This window comes from Egretta garzetta, unplaced genomic scaffold (assembly GCF_000687185.1).
Source record: "Egretta garzetta isolate BGI_Z169 unplaced genomic scaffold, ASM68718v1 scaffold322, whole genome shotgun sequence".
NCBI lineage: Eukaryota > Metazoa > Chordata > Aves > Pelecaniformes > Ardeidae > Egretta > Egretta garzetta.
The window spans coordinates 4,096,449-4,111,115 of record NW_009259044.1 but is presented as its reverse complement, the minus strand read 5'-3'; the positions used below and the strand labels follow the sequence as shown (position 1 = coordinate 4,111,115).

Here is a 14,667-nt window from a genome sequence, read left to right as displayed (position 1 = left end):
TCTTGGAGAGATTCCCCATTCTACCAAAATTGCTGTGCATGGGACCCAGCTATACCCCAGTTTCTCTAGGGATATGCTGGAGGTGGTAGCATGAAGAAGGGCTCCCATAGCAGGACCCTTGCATTGCTTAGAGTTTGTTGGTGTTTGCTGTGTGGTGTTGAAGTCTGGAGTCCTGCCAGTCTGACTGCACCAGCCCCGTTAGATCGCACCTTGTGGTAAAACCAGTCCTGCGTTGTGGATGATAAATGTAGTTCTGTTGCACAAGTGCCTGCTGGGGCTGTCTGGGGCAACGGGATGTTGTCCGTGTCCCTCCACCATGGATCATGCCGTGCTTTGAAAATACCAGCGTAGTGTTTTCTAGCAGTGTCTGTCCCCATCTGCTCAGCCCTGGCTCCCATGGAGGGTTGGGGACAGAGATGTTGCTGTTAGATATGTGCTCAAGCACTGCTCACCGAACAGCGTGTCCGAGGTCGCTGGAGCGGGGACAGACCGTGCTGTGCCCTCGCACACGAGGACATAATTTCCCCTGGTGAATCGCAGAGCCGTGTCATCCCAACAGGTACTGCAGCCAGTGTTTCAGATCAAGTGGCAGTCTCCTCTCCCTCAGACACGCACGTCTTTGCTTGGCGTTGGCATGGGGAAGAATTATTGCTATTGCATTGCCTTCATAGGCTTTGATTTTTAGGGTTTGGTGGGGGGGTTTTTTGTTGGTTTTGGTTTTGTGGGGGTTTTTTTTGCCTTGCTCAGTTCTTGGCTCTTTGGTGGGGGAGGATTACAGTGGTAGTATAAAATGATAACTGCCTGTATGGGATGAAAACTGAATTTTCAGAAATCACTAAAACAGTCCAGTTCTGGAGATCTAACTTGGATGCTTATCAGGGTCAGGTATGGGAGCTTTTGCTTATGCAAGTGGGTTGTTTCCATTTTTCCATTTTGTTGCTGATGGGGCTCTTTGTCCGGCTGTGCCCTGGTGTACCCTAACGGAGGCTAACTGCCCCCGGAGAAGAGCTGCTGTCAGAATACTTTAAAGTCGGTCAGACTGGCTCCTGCTTCATGAGGTTTATCAGCAAAGATTTTCAGTGCCTCCAGTGGGAGGCTATTTTTATTCTATCCAGGGGCTACCTTCTGCTCTGAGGTCTTTATCATATTTTTTTTTTTTTGAATAGAGAAACCTGCCTCTTTTAGGACAACCTTAAATATCTTCAGCTTTTGCAATCTAAAACCCAAGCTAGTCTTTTATCCAAGGTAAAAGTTTTTGGCGTTTCTGTGACTTGTTCAAGATTTCTTTTGTTATTTTTTCCTGTATGAGTGGTACACTGCTATAGACATGAGATTGTGCTGAGTTTTCTCCCTTGAGCTGTGATGATGGTGAGTGAGGTACCTCATGTTTCATCTTCATACTCTGATCGGTGCTATGACTGTTGCTGAAAAGCCACGTTGTGTTTCATTGCACCATGTAATCCAGACTGGAAGAGCTCTCGAGATGATCTGGTTCATTTTCCTGCCCTGTGGCAAGATCAGTCATACCTGTGTCTTTCCTGACAGATGCTGGTCTATGCTCTTTTAAAGACGTCTGCAGCTTCTCCAGGCAGCGTATTTCAGTGCTTCGCAATCCTGGTTTCTCCCCAAAGTCTGGTTTCTCCCCACCTTGTATTTAACCTGAATAGTCTCTGCTGCAGTTTAAACCTGTCGCTTCTTGCCCTGCCCAATTTGAATATAAAGAACAGGTCATTCCTTTTTGCAGCAATTTTAAATATTTGAAGATTATTCATGTGCTGCTCTCTCCTTAGTGTTAAATAACCGCTATTTGTTAAACCTTCCCTTCTTCGTGGTGGATTTAAATCTTCTATGTAAACTTTAATTAGCTTGTCTTCTCAAAAATATTCTGTGACAATCCCAGTCATTAACTAATCCACAAACAGTTTAAAACCTTTGATCAGCATTTTATTTATATACTTTAATAGAAGCCTTCTGTGCTGGCCAAATTGCCTATTTGTGCACTGGTATCTGTGACTGACTTGATGGCCTTGTGCTGGTGGGCGAGCCAAGTATCTGCAAGGTTTTCTGCTGCTCTCTAACTGTGATTCATTCCAAGAGAAAGATTGGGTGCCCGGCATGATGTGAGGCTTGATATGGTTTGTGCCTTGGTTCTATGGGACAGTGTTTGCAATGGGAAGGCTGTGCATTCAAATAGAAAGGGAGCCCAAGGAGAGGTTAACCAATCATCGAGTCATGGGTCTCTGCAGGCACCCAAAATATACATTGATGTACGCAGGAATTTGGAAGTGAACATGTGCTCAGACAGGTGGTAGGCTGTGAAATGTCACTTGGTATTAGGACCTTCTGATGTGGCTGTATTTGAATAGTCAGATCATGCTTGGAGGTCAGCTACTACTGTACTGTGATTTGGATGTCCTTGATGTGTATGTTTTTGGCTCCAAGGGAAAGTCAAGGAAACTTACGCTTTAGCAGGACATATGGGGAGGACAGAAGGCAGGTTGTATTCCCTTTCAGTAATTTTCTCTGGATTTTTTTTGTTGTAGGTGAGTGTTTTAACCACCTTGGAGCGGCGATTCAACCTTCAGAGTGCTGACGTGGGTGTCATTGCCAGCAGCTTCGAGATTGGCAACCTCGCCCTCATCCTCTTCGTGAGCTACTTTGGAGCCCGAGGACACCGGCCACGCTTGATAGGATGTGGAGGGATAGTCATGGCCTTGGGTGCCCTCCTTTCCGCGTTGCCTGAATTTCTGACCCACCAGTACGAATATGAATCGGGAGAAATACGCTGGGGGGCTGAAGGGAGGGATGTGTGCGCTGCCAACGGGTCCACCAGTGATGAGGGACCAGACCCGGACCTTATCTGCAGAAATAGGACTGCTACCAACATGATGTACTTGCTCCTCATTGGAGCACAGGTCCTCCTGGGCATTGGTGCTACCCCTGTCCAGCCCCTGGGAGTTTCCTACATTGATGACCACGTGAGGCGGAAAGATTCCTCCCTGTACATAGGTAAGGCTCTCTGAACTTCTTCTCACTGAAGACCTTCCTTGCGGGCTGGCATCTCGCTCTTGTTTTCTGTTTGATGCCAGTGGAAGGGGATACCTTGAGGCCTATTGTCCAAGTGCTGCTGTGCATGTGAAGGTAACTTGGCATGGGTCGCTAGACCAAGCAGTTGTAAGCAGCAGGGGAACACAGTGATACTTGGTTGTATGGTAGCAATGGTAAAGGTTGACAGCCGTGGTGATTATCACTGGATGATCAGGAAGATGCTCAGTCCTTCTATTATTGTGTTTGCCCCGATTGCTTTAATTGTGATATTGGTGGCTTACGGTTGAGTTTTAGCTGAAGAATTTCCAAGTGGGATGTGATGATTTTTTTTTTTTTTTTTTTTTTCCCCCCTCAAAAATACTGAAGTTCCCTTCCTGTTCAGAACCATTTATCTGTGTCTGAGTGCTCATTGCAGTGTAAGGAGGCTTGAGGAGATGCATGTCTTGTCACTGCCACCATTACATCTTAGCAAGGAAGTGCCTGTTACGGAGTAGGTGCTGTGACCCAGCATGGGGCCCTGGATAATGCGATCCCTGTAGCGGAATGGGAGGCGGAAGCTGGTGAGGTCTATTTTGAGATATGGTGAAGTAGGGCTCATGGTTCTGGTGATCATGTTGCAAAATTCTTTTGGATGGTTAAGATATAAAATTTGGCTTCAGTTACCCAATGAAACATCCCTGTTATTGGGGTAAAGTGCTCATGGGTTTCAGCATTAGTACCCTCCCCAGCAGGTTTAAAGAGGATGTTGTGGGTGGAATTGTTCTCTGAAAAAACCTACCAGCCTGGCTTATTCTTCTTGCTGCAGGACTTGCCACTAGATAAATGGCTCCAGTGTAATAAATCAGTGAAGTGTGTGCTGCCATTAATGTGATCCTTCTGCACTTGTTAGTATAGTTTCTAGTAACTAAAACTCTGTGCACTCTTCCCATCATCCCTGTCTTGACCTGGATTTCAGCTGAATGGATGATCCCATTACTGGTTTGTTGGGTTTGGGGTTTATTTTGTGAAGACAATTTTATCAAGTTCCCAAGTGTAACTGGACACAGCTAGGGCATGACCACAGGCAGCAAAGCTGAACAGTCCCGCTGACTTTCTGCATGGTGTTCAGCATCTTGGGATAGCGTAGAGGCCTGTTGGAAAGACTAATGATATAGCATGCTATGGCGTTCCTAGATGTATTGCTACTATGCTTATAGGGGTTCTTCTGCATATTCAAAGTGTGTCCATGTTTTCCTGTAGCTGGCCGTACAATCATAGCATCTCAGCGTTTAGCTTCGTCCTTGGATCATTATTCACCTTCACTTGGTTCTGTAAGTGCTTGTGAGGGATCCGCTGGATAAAGCAGGGTGATATATAAAATACAAGATACTGTACAACCCCAAGGTGAATAATGAGACTAAATCCTCTGGAGCAACTTTGCCAACTTCATAAATGATGAGCTGGAATTAAGAGTAATTCTAAGATTATCTATTATAAATAACTATTACATAGAGAAGCAGCAACTTCTTTCAGTCTGTTCCGTGGGCATTTTTTAAGCAATGCTTCATGTCTGAGAACAGGATTGAGGAGGGTGCATGAGAGGAGGATTAGGGAGAGTGATTCTCTTTGCTCCTGAGATACATTCGTCTTGTATGCTAAAATAACTTCTTTAAAGTTGGCAGTTCAACTGTAGCTGGGAAAATACTGCTGGAAAATAATTTGTGCTTACTATATGCTGTTTCATTATTTTTCCTTCAGACATATGCTTCTAACCATGTTCCTTTCTACACCTAGAGTTTAAAAAAAAATGAGTATTTTTGGGGTTGTTTGCTTTACTGGCTTTAGCTATGAAAATCATAATCTGCACTTCTACGTATGAATTATGGGTGGCAGAAGAGTGCACGTGTACGCACACTCAACCAATCAGCCATACCGACAATGAAGTTTAATATCTGCCTTGTCCTAGCCAATCCATCACAAGTAGGCTTTCAGATATGAGATGATTAATTCTCACATCAACCTGCAATCAATTTGTCTAGTAAAAAAAGAAAAGCTAACAGGAAAAAAAAATTGAGGAAGAAAATCTATTCTGTGAATGCATATAAATAGAAAGCTGATGGAAATGTACATGTCTTCTCGGGTTTGGGAATACTTGAGAGGAGGTCAAATTCCTCAGTTTAAAATGTTGTTTGAGAATTATTTGCTCAGATTTGTCTTTAACTGATTATTTTTGTTGATGTCATCAATGCAATTTTCAGTGGCCTTAGCAGAAAGCTGGCTGAGCAGCTTACCCGCTTCATTCTTCCCTGTTTCACAGAGGAAATAACTGCAGAGTGTATACTGTCACTGTGCTATATTTATATCGGTTTGCTTTCTCATAATAGCACGCTCACTCAGTGGGGGCTACGCTCTACGTGACCGGATAAAATGTTTTTGGGTAAGTTCCCTCAGTTTAAATTCGGAGCAAATCTGGCATAGGTTGTTCTCTCAGGATAGAAACTAATTAATAACAGCAGTAATAGCCTGGCCGAACTTACTGTCATGGCTGGCTATGGCTGAGAAATGATCACATTGACCGGTCCGTGCTGTCTTTAGTATATTGTTAATGTCAAGTGCCTATACGCTGCATTTGGGCTATCTTGTAGCTGGGGGGGAAGAAGCAGTCTCTCACCTGACAGCTAAGGACTAGTAATTGTTCACCTGCTGTAATAAAAACCCCCTTGTGTCCCAAGGCAGTGAATTAGATAGAAATAACTCCTTGCACTGAGAGGTTTTTTTCCTTCCTTCTGAGTTGTACAAGAGTTCAGTGGAGTAACTTAATATAATATCTAAATGCGGTCTCTTTGCAGTGAAAAATTAGTAGTTTAATTAAGTAGTTCTCTAGTTTAAAAAAAAAAAAAAACCAACAAAAAAAAAACCACCCGAAGAACACACACCTCACCCCGCAAACCTTCTTCTCTTTTTGTATTAGTACTAATACGTGTGCGCAGAAGAATGCGGATGTGATACCATATGGAATTTAAAGTGAAACTTTGGGTTTAACCGCTAGTGCAAGTAGTAGCATCTGTGGAATATAGTAGATTTCTGGCCATGAAGTCCATCCGATGTGGCTCGTTACGGTTTCTCTGCAGTGACAGGCACACAGGAGATGATGGGCAGTGCACCTCTCTTGTGCATCCTTTGAAGGCAGAGGTTGCTCAGGCTTGTGCTCTGCCAAGGAGGTGGGGATTCATAGTTTCATAATTAGAGAGACGGGGTGAGATATTACAGGAAGATCTCTGTGGCACGGGCTGCTGACATGTAGCTTCATGTTTCTTGAGCTAGTAGCAGATTTTTGTGATGCCTGCAATGTGTTGCTACCAAACTCAAACAGATTCTGTTGCTGTAGTAACCAGCCCTAGGAAAAAGGGCTGTGTTGTGGTAACCGAGGGCAAATCAAATCAAAAAGATGCATGCATGGGAGTACGCGCTGAAGGATCTTCAAAAGAAAACATCTGTGCCGTAACAGTCAGAAAGATAGCGGGACCATGCTTGCTCCTGCTAGCGATGGGGAAATACATTCTCCTCCCATTTCAGCATCTGAGCACCTGCTCAACACAAAGGTCGTAGCATTGACAATAGCAGCCAAAATATGAAAAAATAAAGGAATTTTCTTAAGCTGTTTGAAATTGGGAAAAATCTTCTAGTTTGGTGCTGGTTTTCTTGCTTCTCTCTGTTTGGGTCTGCTCTTGTATTTAAGATCTGAATTCCCATCTAGAGGTTTCCAAACAAGCAGGTTAATTTTACCTCTGTATTTATTGGCATTTGGCATAAGTGACCCCTTTGAGCAGAGGAATTCCTCGCTCCTGCAGACTGCGCAGGGCTTGTTACTGCTGCAGCTTCACTAATGTCAAAGGATTACCTCAATTTGTGGCATCGTTTATTTTAAAGGAGGAAAAGTATGTTGAAGACTAGTTGCTACACAGTTCCTTTCTCTACCCACTAATGAGTCACTTGACATTTCCCATGGGGATGGGACCTTATCTGACAGTGGTTGTATGGATTTGCTGCCTCTCAGCTGAGCAAGAGCTTGCAAGTGCTTTCTGGTCACTGGAGCACCCATGTTGCTCTCAGCAGTGGTTTGCGTGTTCAGTTAGAGCCAGCGCAGTGATATGGTAGATTAATGTTATTAGCAGTATCCATATGTGCCTTCTGGGCTTCCTGCAGCATTTAACATTTGTTGATGAAAGTTGTTGCATCTTGTCTAGGAGGTGGTTACCTACAGAGCAGAATGAATAGCCTCTGGGAGCCAGTATTTGATCTGGGGCAATTAAGGGCTGCATTATATAGAGGAAGCTGCTATTATTCCGTCTCCTGTTGATGGAGGAAATTGATATTGATGTTGGAGGGAGCACTGCCAGATTGTGTGGCTCATTCAGAAGAATGCTGTGTTGATCTTCAATGCATCGGAGAGTCTCTTTAAGTTTTGCTGAAGCTGTCTCGGGGTTTAACTTCATAGACACAGACCCCACACATTCAGGACCCGACGCTTCAGACTCCTTGCTGACTTGCAGAAACTGCTGTAATGTGAAGAATGACTTCAAGGAAATCCCGGAAGGGGCAATTCTTGAGTTGAGGAGTAAGTGATGAGGAGTGGTGAGTGCTCCTGAGTTGTTAGTGGTGCACGGGTGTGCCTGAGAGTAGTGTGCTCAGGGGCATAGAGCTGTTCTTGGCCTGCTTCATGGCAGGGCGGAGGAACAGAAAAATAGAAAACTCGGCACTGCTGTCTGTTTAGCTGCTTTCTTCTGTCTCATCTCCTAGGCTTCTCTCTGGCCCTTTCTTTTTGTATTTTGGTTTATGATATGGTTGTTCCAGCTGTTACCCTTGGTGTAAGAGGAGAACCCAACAGGATGGTGTTCTCTTTCCACATCTGCCCAGATGGGACTGACCCAGTAAGGGGGATGGGACCCTGCATTGCCACTGCTGACTTTGACGTTTGCAGCAGCGTGGGGTTATTTTGCATCGAATGCGTGGAAGCACTTTTTGGTTTGCAATGACAATCACAGAGAAATGCTCGCACACGCTTCTGGTGCTTTCTTGCTTGCTTTAAGCACCAGCTCAAGATTTGCTGCAGAGGAAGACAAACATGCCCTAGTTGGAATCTTGCTGTCTCCAGGGATAAATTTGTCCATTTGAAAAATCACTTATGGTAGCTTACGTCAGTCAAAATGACAGCAACCATTGTGTTCTGGAGAAGTAGAAACATTTTCTCGACTGACAAGAATTAAATCTGAGAGTTAGTATCTATGGCGGTGAGTTAATAGCAAGTTATCAGCATAAGATGCTGAAATCATCAGAGTTTGAGTCAATGTTTTGTATGTGGTAATACGAAGAAATAGTACTTGGATTTCTATTAGGAAGATCATGTTGGTAAGTTAAGCAGTTGCTGTGAATTTTGAAACCATTTATCTACTGTGTAGCTGATATTGCTGAACCCCAATATATGTAGTAAATACTAAAAAAACAAAACAAAAACAAACAAACAAACAAAACCAAAAAAGGAAATGGGCTTTCTGATTTTATAAACAAAAGCAAAAATATGTTCAGTGCCATTGAAGACAAAGCCATAGAAATCAAGGTTTGAAAACCCTAACCCTCCACAGGATGTACCCCCATCATCTAACTAGTATTCCTGTATGTAACATATGATATTTGAAGGACTGCAGTCAGTGACAGCATCGTTCATAATAGAAAATGTCTCCCTCTTTTTGAAGCTTCCAGAATTCTGTTTCCTGGGGGACACACTGCATGATTCTGAGAAACGTGAATATTTTGGAGCTGAAGGAGCAAATTCTGCAGATGTTTGGCTTTCAGGCTAGAAATCTGTTTTCTTCTTGATATAGCTTGATATCTACAGCATGATAGCTTCTGTGTAAAGTTAGTGAGGACCCTTGGTTACCCACAAAAATGTGTTGAGATGGGCATTGCTTCTGTCCCTTCCCAATTCTGTAGAATATTTTCTCATTCTGCAATTTTTTTTTTCCTCCCTGTCAAGAAGTTCACTTCCATTTCCCATAGCTGCTTGCTAGTTTTGTCTCTAACTGCTGAAAAGTCTCTTGCACAGAGGACGAATACATTCTGCTCAGTCTCACCCTTTCCAAATTTCTTGAAGTGTATGTTTGAACCTACATTTCTAAACCATAGCAAGTGGAATAATTGTTTGTTTATAGCATACAGGTCATATCATTGGCCTCATGAGGCCCTCTGTTGATGTGTATTGATTTGGAAGGTCTTTAAGACCCGCTTGAGAGGTCTGTACAGCTGCCCATCCTGGCTGTGTATCCCTTTCAGTCCTCACAGCCTGTCCCACTTGGCCGTACTCTTTCCTTGTGCCTCATTTGTGGTCTGCAAACAACGTGGGTACTTTATTCATATTAGCCCTTCTTGCTGGAGCATGCTTTTCTGACTGAGCTCACCCATTTATGGCTCTGCCAGCCTTGTGCTTTCCTTAACCCTTTTCCTTTTAAAGCCTGCTTTTGCTAGCTCTTCTATAGTGGATCTTAGCTGACTTCTATCTGTTGTGTTTCCTCTGTGCCCACTCAGTACCCACAAGCTGGTTGGTGAGTTTGTCCACCTCCACGTGGGCAACGTGCTTGAGGAGTGTGAGCACTTTTCCCAGAGGATTGCCTTTCTCCTTGCTGGTGTATGCACCTTTATAGGTATGTAATATTTTTAGACTTGATGGAATGTTGTAATTGTTTTGTTTGGTAAATGCATCTTCCTACGGGTGATTTGGAGAGCCTTTCCTTTCTGCCACAGTCTCCGAGGGGTTGAGAAAGAGACGGTATTCACGCTAAACTGGAAGGAGTGCAGTTGCCAGCGTGAGTGCTATTGATGCCTGTTCATTATTGAAAGGTGTCTTTGCATCAGATTCACTGGGTTGTCTTCCCTGTGGACTGTGATCAGATTAAATTGCATGGCTTCATGCGGATATACCGGTATTAACTACGTTGGCCTAGCCCACTGATCCATTGAAAACCTGCAGCCTTTTATAATTATTCCCCTTTGGGGAGAGATCTGTGTTCTCATTTGCTGTGTGTCAGCGGGGCTGGCTCGGTTACACATGTCCCCTTTTAGAGTGCCAGTGGTAATATCCTGGAAAATTAAACGGAAACATAAACAAGTGTGTAGGGTGTATTAGAGCAGTAACAATAATCAATTAATGGGAATAACCTTCCCCACTGCCGGCAGGAAGGCTGAGTTGTGAAAGGCAGTAGCCGAATGGATGTATTTATTCAATTAAATATATATATGCACAAAGTCATAACTGCTGTGGGCTCCATTATTTTACAGCAATTGCTCCAGTTACCTTAACCTTCTGCTAATAGCTTTTTTTGTCATGAGCTGAGTAAATAAAGCTTGAGTCCAACACAAATGACTTTGTGTGAGAACATATTGAGGGTGGGAGCCGTTTCCATGTTACTGTGTGCTCTCTGTGTACTCTGCAGCGGAGTTTTGGCTTAACTGGGATTTGCTGACTCTGGTGTCTTGTAAAAAAAATCTCTTCATTTTTTTGAGCATGTTGGTTTCTTTCTGTAGTGTATTTAAAACAGTCATCGGCTGGGAGAGCCTAGTGAGGTGCATCATTCCCGGGGCAGCCTCTTTAAAGCAATGTCCTTGTCATTTAAATGGCAGACCATGCTGCATAGAGGACAGTACATATTAACCCTAAGGTTCATAAAATTAATTAAATTGATTGGAAGGTGCTGAGTTGCCCATGTCAAGAGCTGGAGGCTGTATCGTACCTTCTCAATGGTGTAAGTGGAAGTGAGCTGACGTGTACTGTCTTGGCCCTTCCGGGAATTCGACTGAGACTCCACAACTCATTGCACATCAGGAACCTCCAAATGTTTTGGTCCCAGTTTATGGGCTGGCACTGAGACCCCTTGGAGCTGTGTTTGGCGTGTGCCTTCCCATGGTGGCACAAGGCACAGAATCTGCCCCTTTGTCAGCACGGATCAGGGTGCTGGCCTCAAAGCAATGGTAGAAGTCTTGTTGCCTGATAACTGAGGCTTGCGCTGTCCTCTGCTCCTACCAAAACAAAGAATTTGGTATGGAGGGTATTTAAGGACTTGTAAGAAATTATCTCCCTCATCCTCAGTCAAGTGAGCAAGAGATGGCTTTCATGAATTTTGCTGTACTGCTGTAACCTTGCAACAAAAAAGGACAGTGACCTGAAGCGGTGTTAAAAGATATTCACTGCCTTAAAGTTGTATGGTTACTGCTTTATTGTATATCCGGGTACACGCATCCTGCCCAGTGCTCCCAGGGCTTCAGGCCCCCCTCGCCGCTGCTCTTGGCGATGCCTGCCATGTTGTGAGCCGCAGGGAAAGCTGGCCGGCCCGGCTTTACACCTCCCCGCCTGCGGCTGGCTGTTGCTCAGTTATCTGCAGGGCAAGGCGCTTATGTGAGCATATAAGAGAACGCAAAACCCTCTCACAAAAGCTCCTGCTTTCACTCTTTCACAGCCACCTCTTCCGTTGCTGGTGAGGTGCTCAACCAAAATCTTTTTGCTCTGTGGAGAGGTTGCTGCAGGTTTGAGCTGGGTGCCAGGCCTGCCGACGTTCCCACCCTTTGGGTTCCAGATAGCACCTATCTGAGTAACCTCCTAAAAGTGTTTGTTCTTGCAAAGTCCCAAGCAGTGCCACAAGGCAAACGTTCGGGTCTGTTGACACATGGGGCCTGGCAGCACTTGGCTGCCAAAGCTGCTGTTAAGTTGCGTTTTTATCATGACTGCTTTGCTGTGCATTGGCGGCTCTGCGCAGGTCACTGCCCGGCACAGCAGCCGAAAGGCAGCTGGTCCCCTCTGGGGACCTGGGGAATGGGGCAGGACAAGCTTTTCCCAGAGGCTGTGAGGGACATGGAGTGATGGCAGATCAGGCCCTGGATGAGACTTTCTTCAAGGCCGTGTGCATAGCTGGTATGAGATGTCCAACAGGTGCCTGACCAATGTGACAGTTTCAGTGTGTGAAGCTGAGTAATTAAAAATTAATGGCGTTAACACCAGAGGAACAGCTGTGACACAAATCAAAGATGTGAGATGGCCCAATAGTGCCTGTTCTGTGAGGCCTGGGGCAGAGCTGCTGTGGAGACATCAGGGCAGTCTCAGTACCTGAAGCGTCTGATGACCCCTGATGGACCAGCCTGGAGGAAAAACCGTGGCCACAAGTAGTGGTTGTACGCAAAAAGCCATACAAAATTCCTTGATGTGCTGCTTGGTCACCTTATAAGCCATTAGAAGAGCCTGTGAAGTGGGAGCCCTTCCCAGGTGTGGTGCACGGGCTCGGGGGGAAGGCAGCGTAAGCACGGGATCAGGAGCGAACTGAAACCTCTCATCTGGCAGGCTTGCCACCAGGGGCCTGGTGCTGGGATTTGACCTACCGAAGATCTGCCTACTTATTTTGGAGCCCTGTCTGCTCTGCTTGGCGGGAAAGCCGCCGCTGCGGTGGTGCCAAGGTGTTTCCCCACTGACTAACCTGTCACTTCACAGCTGCCGCTCAGCTGCGGCTTCCGAACCAGCTCTGCTGCCACAGGGGGAAAACACTGAGAAAAGGACCTGAAATGAGCTTGAGAAAGGTGAGATTGGCCATGAGCTGCATCCCAGAAGCTCTGGCTGAAAATGGTAAAGGGCAAAAATGATGTTCCCTTTTCACATATGTTTGGTTCACCCTTGGGAGTAAACTCGAGGCTTTTTGACGTCCTTATATTTTTTGCATGTGGTCAGTGTGGAGGCAATCTGCAGGGCTCTGGGCTCTGGGAAGGGAGGTGCTTTTTGGACTGTGGGTAGATCCCCTCCAACTGCTGCCGGCTGAATGCCTGCGGAACATGGCCAGGGAGTGGACGTGGCGGTCCAGCGTGGGGCAGGGGAGGCTGGGGCTCAGCTGGTCTGGGTGTTACTGAGCTTTGGGAGCTTTCTCCTTGGCTTTGGGCAAATCATGTCGGCTTTGCCTTCTCCACGTTTGAAATTTGGCCCCTAAATTGTTCCTTTGAACTTTGGTCTTTTTGAAAGCACTTTGAAATTCTTTTTGCAGATTTCTTTTTGCCAAGGTACAGCCATTTCATTAACTGCGCTGCTAATGAGGTATTTGGCTTTTCCTTAGAGGGAGGCCTGCTCTCACTAAGTCCCCTTTTGATTTCAGTAACAGGGATTTTGTCTGGAGGAGGCTATCCAAATTTGGCCCTTTATTAACCAATTAAAATGTGAGGATTTAAATAGTTTTTTGGATGGATGCTAACAACATGTCATGTTGCTCTTTGACTTAATACCTCAGAGCATTTCACTGCAGCTAAATAAGACTGTCTCTATTACAAGGTGCAGGATCTGGCCACAGGCAGCAGATCAAAGCAATAGTGGAAATTCAAGAGTTCAAACAGGTTAGAAAAGCAAGATGCACTGCGCACCAATTCTTTCCTCCCTGTCTCCCTCTGCTTACCTCGCTTTTCTCTGCAGTTTTCTCTGCATTCCTAGCCTCTATACTCAGTGTTGGACAAACCATTCCCACTGTAACTGTTTGTACAAAGACAGTGATACTGCTTATTAGAGTTGGAAAGAAATAATATTGGGGGGGAAAAAAGGGCAACTGGGACAATTTTTCTGTATTAGTCATTGCTGCAGAGACCAATTACCCTTGTGATGAAAGACCACCTGTATCTTGTTATCTATCAGCTAATAACATATGGATGTCCTAATTCAATCAGACTAATCATCAAAAGAATAATACTTGTTAAAGAAAGCTTTCCCTCTGCAGAGTTAGAAACTGTGTGCTGGGGGGACTGAAAGGGGTGGTGGCATGCAAGAAGTGAGCTGCAGACTACTTTGGCCATGCTTCCAAGATGTCTTGAGCATCGATTAATGCTTTACTGTCCTCCGCTGTGGGTTGTCACTTAGCTTTCTGTTCATTTTGGGCACTCGTTGGTTTTGTCGTGTAGTGTGTGTTTAATATTCCCCCTCCACTTTTCACATAAAAACTCACATTCCTGCAATGCAAGTGTGAAGATGTTCTGCTGCACTTTTGGTTTATGTCAATGCGTATCTTTATTTCTGTCCTCTGTAAAAGCATGTTGGTTCTGTACTGGTGGTGGACAAGCATGCTGTGTTGTAGACTGTGCAAGAAGCAGCATTGCAGGAAACTAAACTATTTGCAGTAGTTCTAAGTAAGCTGTGAAGAGTTTCCCACAGGTGCCAGAGGGTAAGAGGTTTGTAGGGAGAGATAACGCCTTCTATTTGATCAGCTGAGGCAGCTGGAAAACACACATGTTCATGCTTGGTGGATCTTGTTCTGACCAGTGGGACCGCACATACTTAAGGATTTACTTTTTGTTTCCCAGTTGTCACCTGATCTGGTAAAATATACTTCTTGTTTCTCCAAACCTTGCTTCCCTTCCTGCATTGGTGAGAATTACATATCAGATGGAAACCTGGTCTCTTCTGAAATTGGATACCACACCTCATTAGGTGCTTAGCATCTGGGAGGCACTTGATTTATAAGTAGTAACAAAACTCAAGTTAAGCATGGGTTAAACAAATACTCCAGCAGTGTCTCCAGGGTTATAAAACAAGTTAGCAGGAGGGTGAGAATAGACCCCAGGAATTCTGACTCC

General features: G+C 44.9%; 1 protein-coding gene across 1 annotated transcript in view; it reads left to right on the top strand.

Annotated features, from left to right (window-relative positions):
- Positions 1 to 2,548: 2,548 nt before the first annotated feature.
- The window catches only part of SLCO3A1 (solute carrier organic anion transporter family member 3A1), a 117,516-nt gene continuing 105,397 nt past the window's right edge, over positions 2,549 to 14,667 (top strand). The window contains exon 1 of the mRNA XM_035890601.1: positions 2,549 to 3,009. Coding sequence (XP_035746494.1) covers positions 2,709 to 3,009 — 301 coding nt within the window. The 5' untranslated portion in view covers positions 2,549 to 2,708. The remainder of the gene's footprint in view (positions 3,010 to 14,667) is intronic.